Here is a 15549-nt window from a genome sequence, read left to right on the forward strand (position 1 = left end):
ATTTTTTGTGGTTTCTTTCTGAAAAATTACTGGTTTAAATCTGTGTTTTCCACATATAGTAAAACATTCCCCTCAAACTCATTATGACTTATAGTAATTTGGTAAGTTATACATTTGTAAGCAGAACTGGAACATTTATCCTTTCTCTCTGACTGCTCCCTCCAGAGATGGGAAACTATTAGTTTCCCAGCAGCTTTATCAGATAAATTTGGAAGGCTACATACTAACAGGTACAGAAATCTCAAGGTATTTTGGGGGCCTTGAAAAGGGAGGAATTCACCTACATCTGTTAGGCAAAATCTGTGATAAGCCCTTGGCATGAGTTTCCTAGCCCTGAGAGGTCTTTTAAAAGTTCAATCTGGATAAATGTATGGCGGAGTAGAAGGACGTGCTCTCACTCCCCCTTGTGAGAACACCAGAATCACAACTAACTGCTGGACAGTCATCCTCAGGAAGACACTGGAACTCACCAAAAAAGATACCCCACATCCAAAGACAAAGGAGAAGCCACAGTGAGACGGTAGGAGGGGTGCAATCACAGTAAAATCAAATCCCATAACTGCTGGGTGGGTGACTCACAGACTGGAGAACACTTATACCACAGAAGTCCACCCACTGGAGTGAAGGTTCTGAGCCCTACGTCAGGCTTCCCAACCTGGGGGTCCGGCAATGGGAGGAGGAATTCCTAAAGAATCAGACTTTGAAGCCTAGTCGGATTTGATTGCAGGACTTCAACAAGACTGGGGGAAGCAGAGACTCCACTCTTGGAGGGCACACACAGAGTAGTGAGCACATCGGGACCCAGGGGAAGGAGCAGTGGCCCCAGGGGTGACTGAACCAGACCTACCTACTAGTGTTGGAGGGTCTCCTGCAGAGGCGGGGGTTGGCTGTGGCTCACCGTGGGGACAAGGACACTGGCAGCAGAAGTTCTGGGAAGTACTCTTTGGCATGCAGCCTCCCAGAGTCTGTCATTAGCCCCACCAAAGAGCCCAGGTAGGCTCCAGTGTTGGGTTGCCTCAGGCCAAACAACCAACAGGGAGGGAACCCAGCCCCACCCATCAGCAGACAAGCAGATTACAGTTTTACTGAGCTCTGCCCACCAGAGCAACAGCCAGCTCTACCCACCACCAGTTCCTCCCATCAGGAAACTTCCACAAGCCTCTTAGATAGCCTCATCCACCAGAGGGCAGACAGCAGAAGCAAGAAGAACTACAATCCTGCAGCCTGTGGAACAAAAACCACATTCACAGAAAGATAGACAAGATGAAAAGACAGAGGGCTATGTACCTGATGAAGGAATAAGATAAAACCCCAGAACAACAACTAAATGAAGTGGAGATAGGCAACCTTCCAGAAAAAGAATTCAGAATAATGATAGTGAAGATGATCTAGGTCCTCGGAAAAAGAATGGAGGCAAAGATCGAGATGATGCAAGAAATGTTTAACAAAGACCTAGAAGAATTAAAGAAAAAACAAACAGAGATGAACAATACAATAACTGAAATGAAAACTACACTAGAAGGAATCAATAGCAGAATAACCGAGGCAGAAGAACGGATAAGTGACCTGGAAGACAGAATGGTGGAATTCACTGCTGCAGAACAGAATAAAGAAAAAAGAATGAAAAGAAATGAAGACAGCCTAAGAGACCTCTGGGGCAACATTAAATGCAAAAACATTCGCATTATAGGGGTCCCAGAAGGAGAAGAGAGAGAGAAAGGACCCAAGAAAATATTTGAAGAGATTATAGTTGAAAACTTCCCTAACATGGGAAAGGAAATAGCCACCCAAGTCCAGGAAGCGCAGAGAGTCCCATACAGGATAAACCCAAGGAGAACACACCGAGACACATAGTAATCAAATTGGCAAAAATTAAGACAAAAACAAATTATTGAAAGCAGCAAGGGGAAAAACAACAAATAACATACAAGGGAACTCCCATAAGGTTAACAGCTGATTTCTCAGCAGAAACTCTGCAAGCCAGGAAGGAGTGGGATGACATACTTAAAGTGATGAAAGGGAAGAACCTACAACCAAGATTACTCTACCCGGCAAGGATCTCATTCAGATTCGATGGAGAAATCAAAAGCTTTACAGACAAGCAAAAGCTAAGAGAATTCAGCACCACCAAACCAGCTCTACAACAAACGCTAAAGGAACTTCTCTAAGTGGGAAACACAAGAGAAGAAAAGGACCTACAAAAACAAACCCAAAACAATTAAGAAAATGGTCATAGGAACATACATATCGATAATTACCTTAAACGTGAATGGATTAAATGCTCCAACCAAAAGACACAGGCTTGCTGAATGGATACAAAAACAAGACCCATATATATGCTGTCTACAAGAGACTCACTTCAGACCTAGGGACACATACAGAGTGAAAGTGAGGGGATGGAAAAAGATATTCCATGCAAATGGAAATCAAAAGAAAGCTGGAGTAGCGATACTCATATCAGATAAAAAAGACTTTAAAATAAAGAATGTTGCAAGAGACAAGGAAGGACACTACATAATGATCAAGGGATCAATCCAAGAAGAAGATATAGCAATTATAAATATATATGCACCCAACATAGGAGCACCTCAATACATAAGGCAACTGTTAACAGCTATAAAAGAGGAAATCGACAGTAACACAATAATAGTGGGGGACTTTAACAACTCACTTACACCAATGGACAGGTCAACCAGAATGAAAATAAATAAGGAAACAGAAGCTTTAAATGACACAACAGACCAGATAGATTTAATTGATATTTATATGACATTCCATCCAAAAACAGCAGATTACACTTTCTTCTCAAGTGCATTCTCCAGGATAGATCACATCCTGGGTCACAAATCAAGCCTCAGTAAATTTAAGAAAATTGAAATCATATCAAGCATCTTTTCTGACCACAATGCTATGAGATTAGAAATGAATTACAGGGGAAAACATGTAAAAAACACAAACACATGGAGGCTACATGATACGTTACTAAATAACCAAGAGATCACTGAAGAAATCAAAGAGGAAATCAAAAACTACCTAGAGACAAATGACAATGAAAACACGATGATCCAAAACCTATGGGATGCAGCATAAGCAGTTCTAAGAGGGAAGTTTATAGCTATACAAGCCTACCTCAAGAAACAGGAAAAACCTCAAATAAACAATCTAATCTTACACCTAAAGGAACTAGAGAAAGAAGAACAAACAAAACTCAAAGTTAGCAGAAGGAAAGAAATCATAAAGATCAGAACAGAAATAAATGATATAGAAACAAAAAAAAACAATAGCAAAGATCAATAAAACTAAAGGCTGGTTCTTTGAGAAGATAAACAAAATTGATAAACCATTAGCCAGACTCATCAAGAAAAAGAGGGAGAGGACTCAAATCAATAAAATTAGAAATGAAAAAGGAGAAGTTACAACAGACACTGCAGAAATACAAAGCATCCTAAGAGACTACTACAAGCAACTCTATGCCAATAAAATGGACAACCTAGAAGAAATGGACAAATTCTTAGAAAGGTATAACCTTCCAAGACTAAACCAGGAAGAAACAGAAAACATGAACAGACCAATCACAAGGAATGAAATAGAAGCTGTGATCAAATATCTTCCAACAAAAAAAAGTCCAGGACCAGATGGCTTCACAGGTGAATTCTATCAAACATTTAGAGAAGAGCCAACACCCACCCTTCTCAAACTCTTCCAAAAAATTGCAGAGGAAGGAACACTCCCAAACTCATTCTATGAGGCCACCATCACCCTGATACCAAAACCAGACAAAGATACTACAAAAAAAGAAAATTACAGACCAATATCACTGATGAACATAGATGCAAAAATCCTCAACAAAATACTAGCAAACAGAATCCAACAACACATTGAAAGGATCATACACTATGATCAAGTGGGATTTATCCCAGGGATGCAAGGGTTCTTCAATATATGCAAATCAACCAATGTGATTCACCATATTATCAAATTGATGAATAAAAACCATATGATCATCTCAATAGATGCAGAAAAAGCTTTTGACAAAATTCAACACTGATTTATGATAAAAACTCTCCAGAAAGTGAGCATAGAGGGAAAGTACCTCAACATAATAAAAGCCATACAGGACAAACCCACAGCAAACATCCTTCTCAATGGTGAAAAACTGAAAGCATTTCTTCTAAGATCAGGAACAAAACAAAGATGTCCACTCTCATCACTATTATTCAACATAGTTTTGGAAGTCCTAGCCATGGCAATAAGAGAAGAAAAAGAAATAAAAGGAATACAAATTGGAAAAGAAGAAGTAAAACTGTCACTGTTTGCAGATGACATGACACTATACTTAGAGAATCCTAAAAATGCCACCAGAAAACTACTAGAGCTAATCAATGAATTTGGTAAAGTTGCAGGATACAAAATTATGCACATAAATCTCTTGCATTCCTATACACTAATGATGAAAAGTCTGAAAGAGAAATTAAGGAAACACTCCCATTAACTTTGCAACAAAAAGAATAAAATACCTAGGAATAAACCTACCTAGGGAGACAAAATACCTGTATGCAGAAAACTATAAGACACTGATGAAAGAAATTAAAGATGGTACCAACAGATGGAGAGATATACAATGTCCTTGGATTGGAAGAATCAATATTGTGAAAATGACTATACTACCCAAAGCAATCTACAGATTCAATGCAATCCCTATCAAATTACCAGTGGCATTTTTTACGGAACTAGAACAAAAAAATCTTAAAATTTGAATGGAGACACAAAAGACCCCGAATAGCCAAAGCAGTCTTGAGGGGAAAAAATGGAGCTGGAGGAATCAGACTCCCTGACTTCAGACTATACTACAAAGCTACAGTAATCAAGAAAATATGGTACTGGCACAAAAGCAGAAACATAGATCAATGGAACAAGATAGAAAGCCCAGAGATAAACCCACGCACCTATGGTCAACTAATCTATGACAACGGAGGCAAGGATATATAATGGAGAAAAGACAGTCTCTTCAATAAGTGGTGCTGGGAAAACTGGACAGCTACATGTAAAAGAATGAAATGACAACACTCCCTAACACCATACACAAAAATAAACTCAAAATGGATTAGAGACCTAAATGTAAGACCAGACACTATAAAACTCTTAGAGGAAAACATAGGAAGAACACTCTTTGACATAAATCACAGCAAGATCTTTTTTGATCCACCTCCTAGAGTAATGGAAATAAAAACAAAAATAAACAAATGGGACTTAATGAAACTTCAAAGCTTTTGCACAACAAAGGAAACCATAAACAAGATGAAAAGACAACCCTCAGAATGGGAGAAAATATTTGCAAACGAATCAACGGACAAAGGATTAATCTCTAAAATATATAAACAGCTCATGCAGCTCAATATAAAAGAAACAGACAACCCAATCAATAAATGGGCAGAAGACCTAAATAGACATTTCTCCAAAGAAGACATACAGATGGCCAAGAGGCACATGAAAAGCTGCTCAACATTACTAATTATTAGAGAAATGCAAATCAAAACTACAATGAGGTATCACCTCACACCAGTTAGAATGGGCATCATCAGAAAATCTACAAACAACAAATGCTGGAGAGGGTGTGGAGAAAAGGGAACCCTCCTGCACTGTTGGTGGGAATGTAAATTGATACAGCCACTATGCAGAAGAGTATGGAGGTTCCTTAAAAAACTAAAAATAGAATTACCATACGATCCAGCAATCCCACTACTGGGCATATACCCAGAGAAAACCATAATTCAAAAAGACACATGCACCCCAATGTTCATTGCAGCACTATTTACAATAGCCAGGACATGAAAGCAACCTAAATGTCCATTGACAGTCGAGTGGATAAGGAAGTTGTGGTACATATATACAATAGAATATTACTCAGCCATAAAAAGGAACGAAATTGGGTCATTTGTTGAGACATGGATGGATCTAGAGACTGTCATACAGGGTGAAGTAAGTCAGAAAGAGAAAAACAAGTATTGTATATTAATGCATGTATGTGGAACCTAGAAAAATGGTACAGATGAACCAGTTTGCAGGGCAGAAGTTGAGACACAGATGTAGAGAACAAACATATGGACACCAAGGGGGGAAAGTGGCAGGGGGGTGGGGATGCTGGTGTGATGAATTGAGCGATTGGGATTAACATGTATACACTGATGTGTATAAAATTGATGACTAATAAGAACCTGCTGTATAAAAAAATAAATAAAATTTAAAAATTTTAAAAAAAAGTTCAATCTGAGGTTCTTTATAAAATTTTCAGCAAGCAAAAAGCCTATATGATCAATTATAGTTATATAAATCATCAGGCCAAGTTTATTGGACCAGACTTATTTTGCAAACAAATTAGTCTTAATTTGGCTATATTTGATAGAAATGAGGGTAATTTTAGAGAGAAAAAGATTATTTCAGTGACTATTAAATGCCAGTTATGCTAATGGAGGTCTGTATTTACTAAGACTCCCTTCCTGGACAATTCTTTGCTGTTATGTTATTTTAATGTAAAGATTAATTGAATTATTAAAGGACACTCTGGAAGTCACCCTGGATCCCTTAACGAGACAGAGTGAGAGCTCTGTGACCCCAGCTAGGTAGGGTGTGCTAGCCCGTTGCCAGCCTGAAGAAGCTACAGAAGATAGACCTCCACCCTTCATCCTCCCAATAAAGATGTCTTGGGGTTCACGTCTCTCAGGGGGGATTTGAGGCAGGAGATAGACGGGCCCCAGGCTGAGCAGCTAGAGTTCGTTCCCTGGGGACAGAAACTCCCTAACAGCAGGAGCCGGTGAGGAAGCTGAGCCCTGCCCAGAGAGAAGACCACATATGCCTCATTCTCGAAGTCAAGGAGATCTTCCCGACTACACACGCACAGAAAGGCTCCTCGAAGGTCAAATGAAGGGGGCGTCACCTCATAGTAAGTGATGCCAACCTACCCATAGGCCTCTTCGCTAGCATCCGTCTTGGCTAAGAGATGTGCACACACACATGGGAGGACCCTGGGATAAACCAAATTCGGACTCAGAATCAGGCAGATCAAAATGATTGGCCAGGGACTTCCCTGGTGGTTCAGAAGTGGGAAGATTATGTAGTTAAAGGGGAACTGAACACTGAGAGGCGTTGGTCTCCTTCCTTCCTGCTAGCACTCTGGCAAGGACAACACCAAGTGGCACAGCCCTAGGGCAACTTGGGGACATTCACAGCAAAGGGACACCTGAGTTGGCATCTTCAAGCCGCCCCTGGTTCCCAGGGGCGATCTTACTTCCTGCACCCAGATTTCCGCCCCCGGGGCCGCCTCCCTCCACCCCCTCCCCTGCACTGTGCCCGGTCTCCCCTGGCTTCTCAGAAGTCCTGAAGAAGGGGAAAAATTACCTCGCAAGGGGAAGGGAGCCCATCACATCCCCTCCCTGCAGCCTCATCTTGCTTGCAGGTGGAGGAAGCTCTGCTTTCAATACTTCCTTAAACACCAGCCAACCACCCCAAGCAGAACTGCATCGTCTAGAGAGCAATCGATCGACGGAGCCCCCGCAGTGTCCCCAGCCCAGTAATCCAGAGCAGTGGGAAAACCCAGGCAAGTGATGCAAATGTGCAATGAAAGCCGGGCACTTCCTGCCTTCAAGTTCTTTGCTGTGTGGATTAAGCTGATGCGTCTCTGAGCCTGCTTTCGGTGGAAAATGAGCATCAGGGCATCACCCAGTTCCTAGGGCTCGGGTGAAGGTTCCAAAAGGTGATACCTGCCGAGTCCTTAGCATGGGAATAAGCCCTCAATATGAATGACTCTTTGGATTGCTTTCTGTCTCTTTGTTCCCACGACAGGTGCCACATTGAATTTGTGTGCGTACATCTCCGTTTGTGACACGTGCGTGCGAGTGTGCTTACCAAATGAAATCCTTGAAGTGAAACTGATGGACATTAGGGGAGGTGCATTTGGGGATCTTGATGGATTTGCCAAACTGTCCTTTCAAAAGGCTGGATCCATTTCAAATCCCAGCATCCGGGTGTTAGGGATGCTTTTCACCTACATGCTTGCAACACCGCGAATCTTCAGATTCGACCAACGCTCTGATCATTGACCAAATTACGATAGGTGCAAAAGAAAAGGTGTATTCCGTGTGCTTTTAATTTTTAGTTATCTTATTCAGAACAGAGAGAATATCGCGTTTCACATTCGATCGTGTATCTTTTAAGAACCCGACTTCGTATTCATTTCATTTTCTAGAAAGTGTTAGTCACTTCTTAATGACTTAACTTCTGAGTTATATATCTTAGAACAGTTTTGTCTATTTTGGGCCTTGCAAACCTTTCTTTTTTCTGTCTTGCTGCGTGTGTGTGTGTGTGTGCCTTTAACTTGGAAGGTATTTTTAATGCAGACATTATTTATATGTGAAACATGGCAACATTCTCTTTTATGTCTTCTTCGTTTTTTTCTAACATACTTAAAAAGTCTGCACTGTACCCAGATGAATTTTTATGAATGTATCATACTTTCATAACTGTACAGTTGTATGTACTTAACTGTACATAACTGTACATCAGTATTTTCATAACTGAAAGTGGGGTCTGGCTGTTCACTGTTCAAAAGCCAATAAAGAGGCAAGGTCGTTGGAAAGGAAAGTTTGCTTTATTTTCAGATGCCGGCGACGGGGGTGGGGGATGGCGGGGGGCAGAGGGCAGACTTCTGACCAAAGGCCGACCCTCCGCCCCCCATAATCAGTGGGCAAGAGCTTTTATACATGGGGGGGAGGGGACTACATGCAGAAACAGTCATTTTGAAATTGGTCAGCGGTGGTCTGACCAGCATCATCTTGATTGTTCCAAGTACCGTTCAAGTCTTCATTTTCAGGGTCGGTTTGTTCCCATTTCCTTAAGGCCAATTATTGGAACTGTGGCAACTTATGTCCTGGCTACATTCTGGTCATCGTGTAGTTAACTTCTTCCACCTGGTGGAGGTTTCAGTTATCTGCAAGACAGCTCACAGGATAGGGCTCAGAATATTATCTAGAGCCCTCGAGAAGCAACTAAAGGTCCTTGATTTTGCTTAATGACTAAACTATTATTATTTAGTCTTATTGGGCTGTTTTCCTTTGTTTCTGCATTCTCCCTTCTCTGATTAAACTTATTCTTTGGCTGAAATTTGTCTACAGACAAAAGGTAGGCGGAGGACGTTGGGAGGAAGGACCACAGGGCCCTGCTCCGTTTCACTTTCATGGCTTCTTTTTTGTTTGTGAAAGTGATGGAATTTGCATTTTATAGCCAAGAGGGCTGGTGTCATCTTTCTGTGTTGATCAGCCACCTGAACTTCTTTGTGAATTGCCTGCTTGTACCCATTCCCGTGGTTCTAATGAGCATTTCCTGGGGGGATATAGCAACATTAAAAGCTAGCCTTTATTGACCACTTGCTGTGTGCCTGCGCTATGCTAAGGGCCTCGCATGTGTCTCTCCTTAAAATCTCATCACAGCCCATTTTATTCTTATTTAAATTTTTTATTTTAATACAATTTGTAAAGGTTGCTTTCTATTTGCAGTTATTACAAAGTATCAGCTACATTCCCCGTGTTGTACGGTACATGGTGGAATCTGTCTTACAGCCAGTAGTTTGAACCTCTCACTCCCCTACTCCTATATTGTCCGCACACACACTGGTAACCACCAGTTTGTTCTATCTGTGACTCTGCTTTTTTTATGTTATACTCACCAGTTTGTTGTATTTCACAGCCCAGTTTTATAGATGGAAACGTTGAACTTAAGCTGATGGGGGTGTGAGTTTCCCAAAGGCTAAAATGTGACATTCCAGAGATTGGAATCCAGGTGTGTTGAGAAACTCCAGATCCTACATACTTAACCATGCTCGGTAGCGATTCTTTTTGACTGTGAATGGCTTTCAGCTAGATGGAGGTAGGGAAGGGACACCAGGTGGGCTGCAAAGAACCATCAAAGGTCCAGAGTGGGGACCACGACAAGACAGGGATTGGAAGGTCTTGCAGATGGAGTTAGCCAGCAGAGCTAGACTTTAGAACCCAGCGGGGGTTTCACACAGTATGAAAGAAGGTCGGGGACAGTTCCGAGGATCACGCCCCCAGGCTCAGGAGAGCTTAATGTCCCTTTGAGGGTGCTGCTGGCTAAACCCTCAGGTTTATAAAGGAAATTCCTTCTGTAGTTGGGGGTCTCAGGGACTATACGATCACCTGGACCCCAGGAATTCTGGACACTTTTGTCTCCCCTCTTTCTTCTACCTGCCCTCCCACACCAGCAATGCTGCTGGCTCCAGCTCTGACATTTATCCACCTCCTATTCACCTCCTTCTTCTCTCCCCCACCCCACTCCCAGCCCAGGCCAGGCCACTGTAACTCCTCACTCTGGAATGAAATTTTCAAGTCTCAGTGTCTACAAGTAAAGCTCCTTAGACCACAGCCACGTGTACTTGGCACATACAGTCTGTGGCAGCTGAGTGGCTTGATTCACTGATACTAACAAAGTACTGTCCCAACCCTACAAAGCCCAGGTAGTGTCTCTTCATCTTGCAGCTACGCCGTCGTTCCTCGTTTCCTGAGGCTGCCGTAACAGAGCACCACCCACTAGTGGCTTGAAACAACAGAAATTTACTCTTGCACCATTCTGGAGGCCAGAGATCTGAAATCAAGGTGTCCGAAGGGCTGCGCCCCTTTCAAAGGCTTTAGGGGAGATCCCTCCTTTGCCTCTTTCTGGCTTCTGGGGTTTGCCGGCAATCCTTGGGGCTCTTTGGTGTATTCTGCGTCACTCCAATGTCCACCTCCAACTTTCCTCTGTGTCTCTGTGTGTCCTCTCCTTTTCCTATGAAGACATCATGGGATGTAGGGTCCACCCTCATCCTTACTTCTCAAAGACCCTGTTGCCAGATGAGGTCACGTGCTGAAGTTCTGGGTGGACATGAATTGGGGGGTGACATATTCAAGCCACTACAGTCATCAAGAACGGGTGTCCTCCAAGACCACAGGGCAAGAGAATTGAAAGGCAGTGTGGCATGTTTACAAGATCAGGCTATGGAAGTGACCCTTGGTCCACTTCTACTCTCTTCCTATTAGGCAGGTCAGTCATGTGACCGCATCAGGGGTGGTCCCACCACGGGGGCGTCAGGGAGGCTGGGAAGATGGAGAGGAACACATGGATATTGGGGGACCCCTCCTCCATCCCTGGGTGCTGTGGCTGTAGCCCTGAGGCCCAGCAGAGCATCTGGCCCATAGTGGATGTTCAATGAAGGTTTGTTGAATGAGTACCAGGAAGGTGAGTGTGGGAAGTTACATAGAAAAATTGAGGGACACCCTGGCCCACCTACTCTGCAGACTGGGGACCGGCAGAAGCTGGAGGGGAATTCCCTGCACTGTAGAACTGAGTCTGGTCCCTCCCTTTGCCGGACATCCCCAGGGTGGGGCATGGTTGGTCCCTGGCAGGTTCAGGCAGGCAGAGGGCCCCATAGCTGCATGAGAGCTGAGGTTCCTTCCCTCTTCCTGCCTCTACACACCCTCCACCCCGCCACACAGCTGATGAAGTGCCTGCAGAGGATCATGAGAGCAGAAGAAGCCTCGGGCTGCCAGGTGCCCCACCGGCCCTGGGTGTCCATCCGGAGGGTGGCTTTGTTGCTGCTTCTCCTTGGCATGGTGATAGGCTGCCTCGTCTGCAGTGTGCGCCTCACCCGAAAGCAGCAGGTGGATTCAGCTGGGGTAAGTCCAGAAGGGAGGATGAGAGAGACAGATGTACATCTGCCTCCTGCAAGCTCAGGAGCATGGGGACCTCCAGCTGGGGCCGGGACCTGGGGAGGGGGTGCAGCGCCGAGGGCAGGTAAGCAACTGAGGAAAGAATCAGCTCAGGGCAGAGGGATGGTGAGCTAGAGCGCAGACTAACAGACTCGCGACCAAAAAAGAAAAAGAAAACAAAAAGATCAGAATGAGATGAATAAAAATCTGCCAGGGGGGCTTCCCTGACCGTCCAGTGGTTAACACCCCTCGCTTCCAACGCAGTGGGGCGGGGGGTTCGATCCCTGGTCTGGGGAATTAATAGCCCGCATAGCACGTGGCGTGGCCAAACAATAGAAAAGACAACTGCCAGGAAGAAAGAGCTGGTGGAAAAGAACAGAGCGAGAGAGACCAGAGCAGGGAGGGGAGGCGGGGGCAAGGCTGCCCCCCGGGGGTCTCCGGCTCTGGATAGTCAGTTCTGCCGACACCAGGAGGTAAATCCCGGGTGGAGATCCCGGGGTGGAGGAAGATACATACCGTATGGGGGCCTGGAAAATGACTCGTCTTTGGTGTTCCCCCAGCAGGCTGACTCAGAGGCTGCTGGGGGCTTCTCAAAGCTGGGAAGGGGCGGTTCCGGGACCTCCAAGGACAGGAGGAACCCTGGACACCTACCACAGGGTCTGGCTTTGGGGGCTGCATTACGGGGGTGGGAGAGCTTTGCAGGGGAGAGAGGCAGGTGTGCCGAGGCGCCCTGTGTTATATCCTGGAAACTAAGAAGTTCTTCAGAAGGTCTTCTCTTCATGCTCACGGCTAGTTCAAACCTACTTTCTCTTTAAGAGTTCTTCACAAAGGTCCCAACTCAGTCCGGTGGGATGATGGGTGGATAGAAGGATGGGTCGAGAAAAGAGAGCTCTTCCCTCGGGAACACTCAAGACGTCTGGTCTCTTTTCTTTTCTTTTCTTTTCTTCCAGTGGGACTTAGCGGAGCTGCAGCTGAATCACACAGGTAAAACCAGATGCATATGTGTGTTGGAGAAAGAGAAAAGAAGGAGGGTGGGGGAGGGAGAGAGAGAGAAAGAGAAATTGACAAAGGATGAGAAAAAGAAACAAAGAGAGGGAGATATGGCGGCGCTCTGTTGAGCACCTGCTTCCTGGCTCAGCCTTTTGTTTTCTCCCTTGGGAGATCCCAAATCAATTAAACCAAGCTAATAACCGTCACTAACGTGCCCTCACTGAGGCCACAAACACTAATTAAGCGGCTACTGTGAGGCAAGCCCTGTTCTGGGTGTCCCGAGAGCCCACAGAACCGACAGAAATCCCTGCCCTGTCGGTGTTGCCCTTCTACCAAGGGGATCAGAAAATAAATAAATAAACAAGGAAAATATGCAGCATGGCAAGAGAGTAAAACACGCATCTGGTACTTCTGGGAGGAATATTAAGTAAGGGAGGGGGATCGGGCAGGCCAGCGTTGGGTTTGCCCTTGAAGATGCGGTCATCGGGGAAGGCATCCCTGAGAAGGGGGCTTTGGAGCAAGGACGTGAAGGAACGTGAGGGCGGGTGCATTTGGCAGTACTCTCCCAGCCTCTCTCTAACCCCCTTCCTCTTTGGGCCTCTCCCCCCCACCCCCCGACTCATCCCCAGAGGGCTGGGTGTGTGTTCATTCCATTTTGTAACGGAGGGAAATCTTTGTCTTTTTTCTCTGGGTGCTTTCTGCTCGGGCTGCTATGATAGAATAACAGACCAGATGGCTTACGAACAAGACATTTCTTTCTCATGGTTCTGGGAGCTGTGAAGTCCAAGGCACCGGTAGATCTGGTGTCTGGCGAGAGCCCGCTTCCTGGTTCATAAACAGCCAGCCATCTTCTTTTTTTCTTTTTTAAGTTTTTTTTTTTTTTTTTGATGTGGACCATTTTTAACGTCTTTATTGAATTTTTCACAATCTTGCTTCTGTTCTATAGCTGCGAGGCATGTGGGATTTTAGCTCCCCCGACTTAGGGCTGGAACCCACGCCCCATGCATTGGGAACATGGAGTCTTAACCACTGGACCACCAGGGAAGTCCCCAGCCAGCCACCTTCTCATCTTGTTGCTGGGTCTTCACGTGGCTGAAAGGGAGAGAGAGAGCTCTCCAAGCTCTTCTCTTTCTCTCCCCACCCCCCTTTCTTTTTTCTTTTTTCTTCTATTCTTTGGCCACCCCACATCACCCCACCCGGCCCCGCGGGGCATGCGGAATCTTAGTTCCCCAGCCACGGATGGAACTCGTACCCCTGCATTGGAAGCACGGAGTCTTAACCACTGGACCCGCCAGGGAAGTCACTCTTTCTCTTTTTAAATTGAGATATGGTTGACATACAACGTTGTATTAGTTTCCGGTGTACAACATGATTCTCTATTTGTATATATTACAAAACGATCACCACAGTGTCTAGCTAACATAGTTACAATTTTTTTTCTTGCCATGAGAACTTGTAAAATCTTCTCTCTTAGCAACTTTCAAATATACAACACAGTATCATTAACTCTAGTCACCATGCTGCACATGACACCGCCAGGACTTAGTTTATAACTTATTTTATAAGTTTTACCTTTCGACCACCTTCACCTATTTTGCCCACCCCGGCTCCCACCTGTGGCAACCACCAGTCTGTTCTCTGTATCTATGAGTTTGGGTTTTGTTTTCTTTTAGATTGCACGTATAAGGGAAGTCATACAGTATTTGTCTTTGTCTGACTTACCCCTAGGTCCACCCATGTTGTCACAAGTGGCCGAATTTCCTTCTTTTTTTATGGTTGAATTATATATATATATATATGTATAATATCACATATATATATATAATAATATATATAAACATCTTTATCCATTTTATATATATGTGTGTATGGTGTGTGTATATATATACACGCACAATCCGTACATATGTACATGTATACATATATGTGTGTGTATGTGTATATACAGATATATAGATATATAGCTATCACATCTTCTTTCTCCATTCATCCATCAGTGGATATGGGGTCTCTTTTATAAGGGCTCCACCTTCATGATCTAATCACTTCCCAATGGCCCACCTTCTAATACCATCCCCTTGGGGGTTAGGTTTCAACATGGGAGTTTGGGGCATTGCCTCTATAGCACTCAGTTTCCCTAAACCTCCATCCTTCCATCCCTTCTCCCACAACCCTCTCAGGATCGCGGCAGGACCCCAGGCTGCGCTGGCAGGGAAGCCCAGCCCTGGGCCGCTCCTTCGTGCATGGGCCAGAGCTGGACAACGGGCAGCTGCGTATCCAACGTGATGGCATTTATAGGCTGCACATCCAGGTGACCTTAGCCAACTGCTCTTCCTCTACGTGGACCGCCAAGCCCCTTAGCACCACCCTGAGCGTGGCCATCTGCTTCCCCACAGCCCACAGCATCAGCCTGCTACGCCTCAACTTTCACCAAAGCTGCTCTGTCGCCTCCCAGCGCCTTACCTTCTTAGCCCACGGGGACATTCTCTGCACCAACCTTACTCCGCCTCTGCTGCCCTCCAGAAACGCTGATGAGACTTTTTTTGGGATTCAGTGGGTGTGCCCTTGACCATTGCACTTCCTGGCCCAGATTTGTTGAGAAGTTTTTTCTTTGTTTTATCGTCAACTTATTCGTAAGTATTTTATTATTTTATTATTGTATTGTATCCAAAGGTTGTATTTCTCTTCCTGAGAATGCATTGGCTTTTTTTTTTAACTTTTTTATTATTTTTTCTTTTTTTGGTCGCATCATGTGGCATGTGGGATCTTAGTTCCCCAAGCAGGGAATGAACCCACACCCACCTGA

General features: G+C 44.5%; 1 protein-coding gene across 1 annotated transcript; it reads left to right on the top strand.

Annotated features, from left to right (window-relative positions):
* Nucleotides 1–11480: 11480 nt before the first annotated feature.
* Nucleotides 11481–15312, top strand: CD70 (CD70 molecule; the record flags this gene model as incomplete). Its single annotated transcript, XM_082651987.1, has 3 exons — nucleotides 11481–11720; nucleotides 12704–12737; nucleotides 14924–15312. The coding sequence occupies 3 exons, from the start codon at nucleotides 11481–11483 to the stop codon at nucleotides 15310–15312; spliced, it is 663 nt and encodes a 220-aa protein (XP_082508113.1).
* Between the last annotated feature and the right edge of the window lie 237 nt (nucleotides 15313–15549).

The sequence above is a fragment of the Grampus griseus genome, assembly GCF_964374135.1.
Source record: "Grampus griseus genome assembly, chromosome: 3".
NCBI classification, from domain to species: domain Eukaryota; kingdom Metazoa; phylum Chordata; class Mammalia; order Artiodactyla; family Delphinidae; genus Grampus; species Grampus griseus.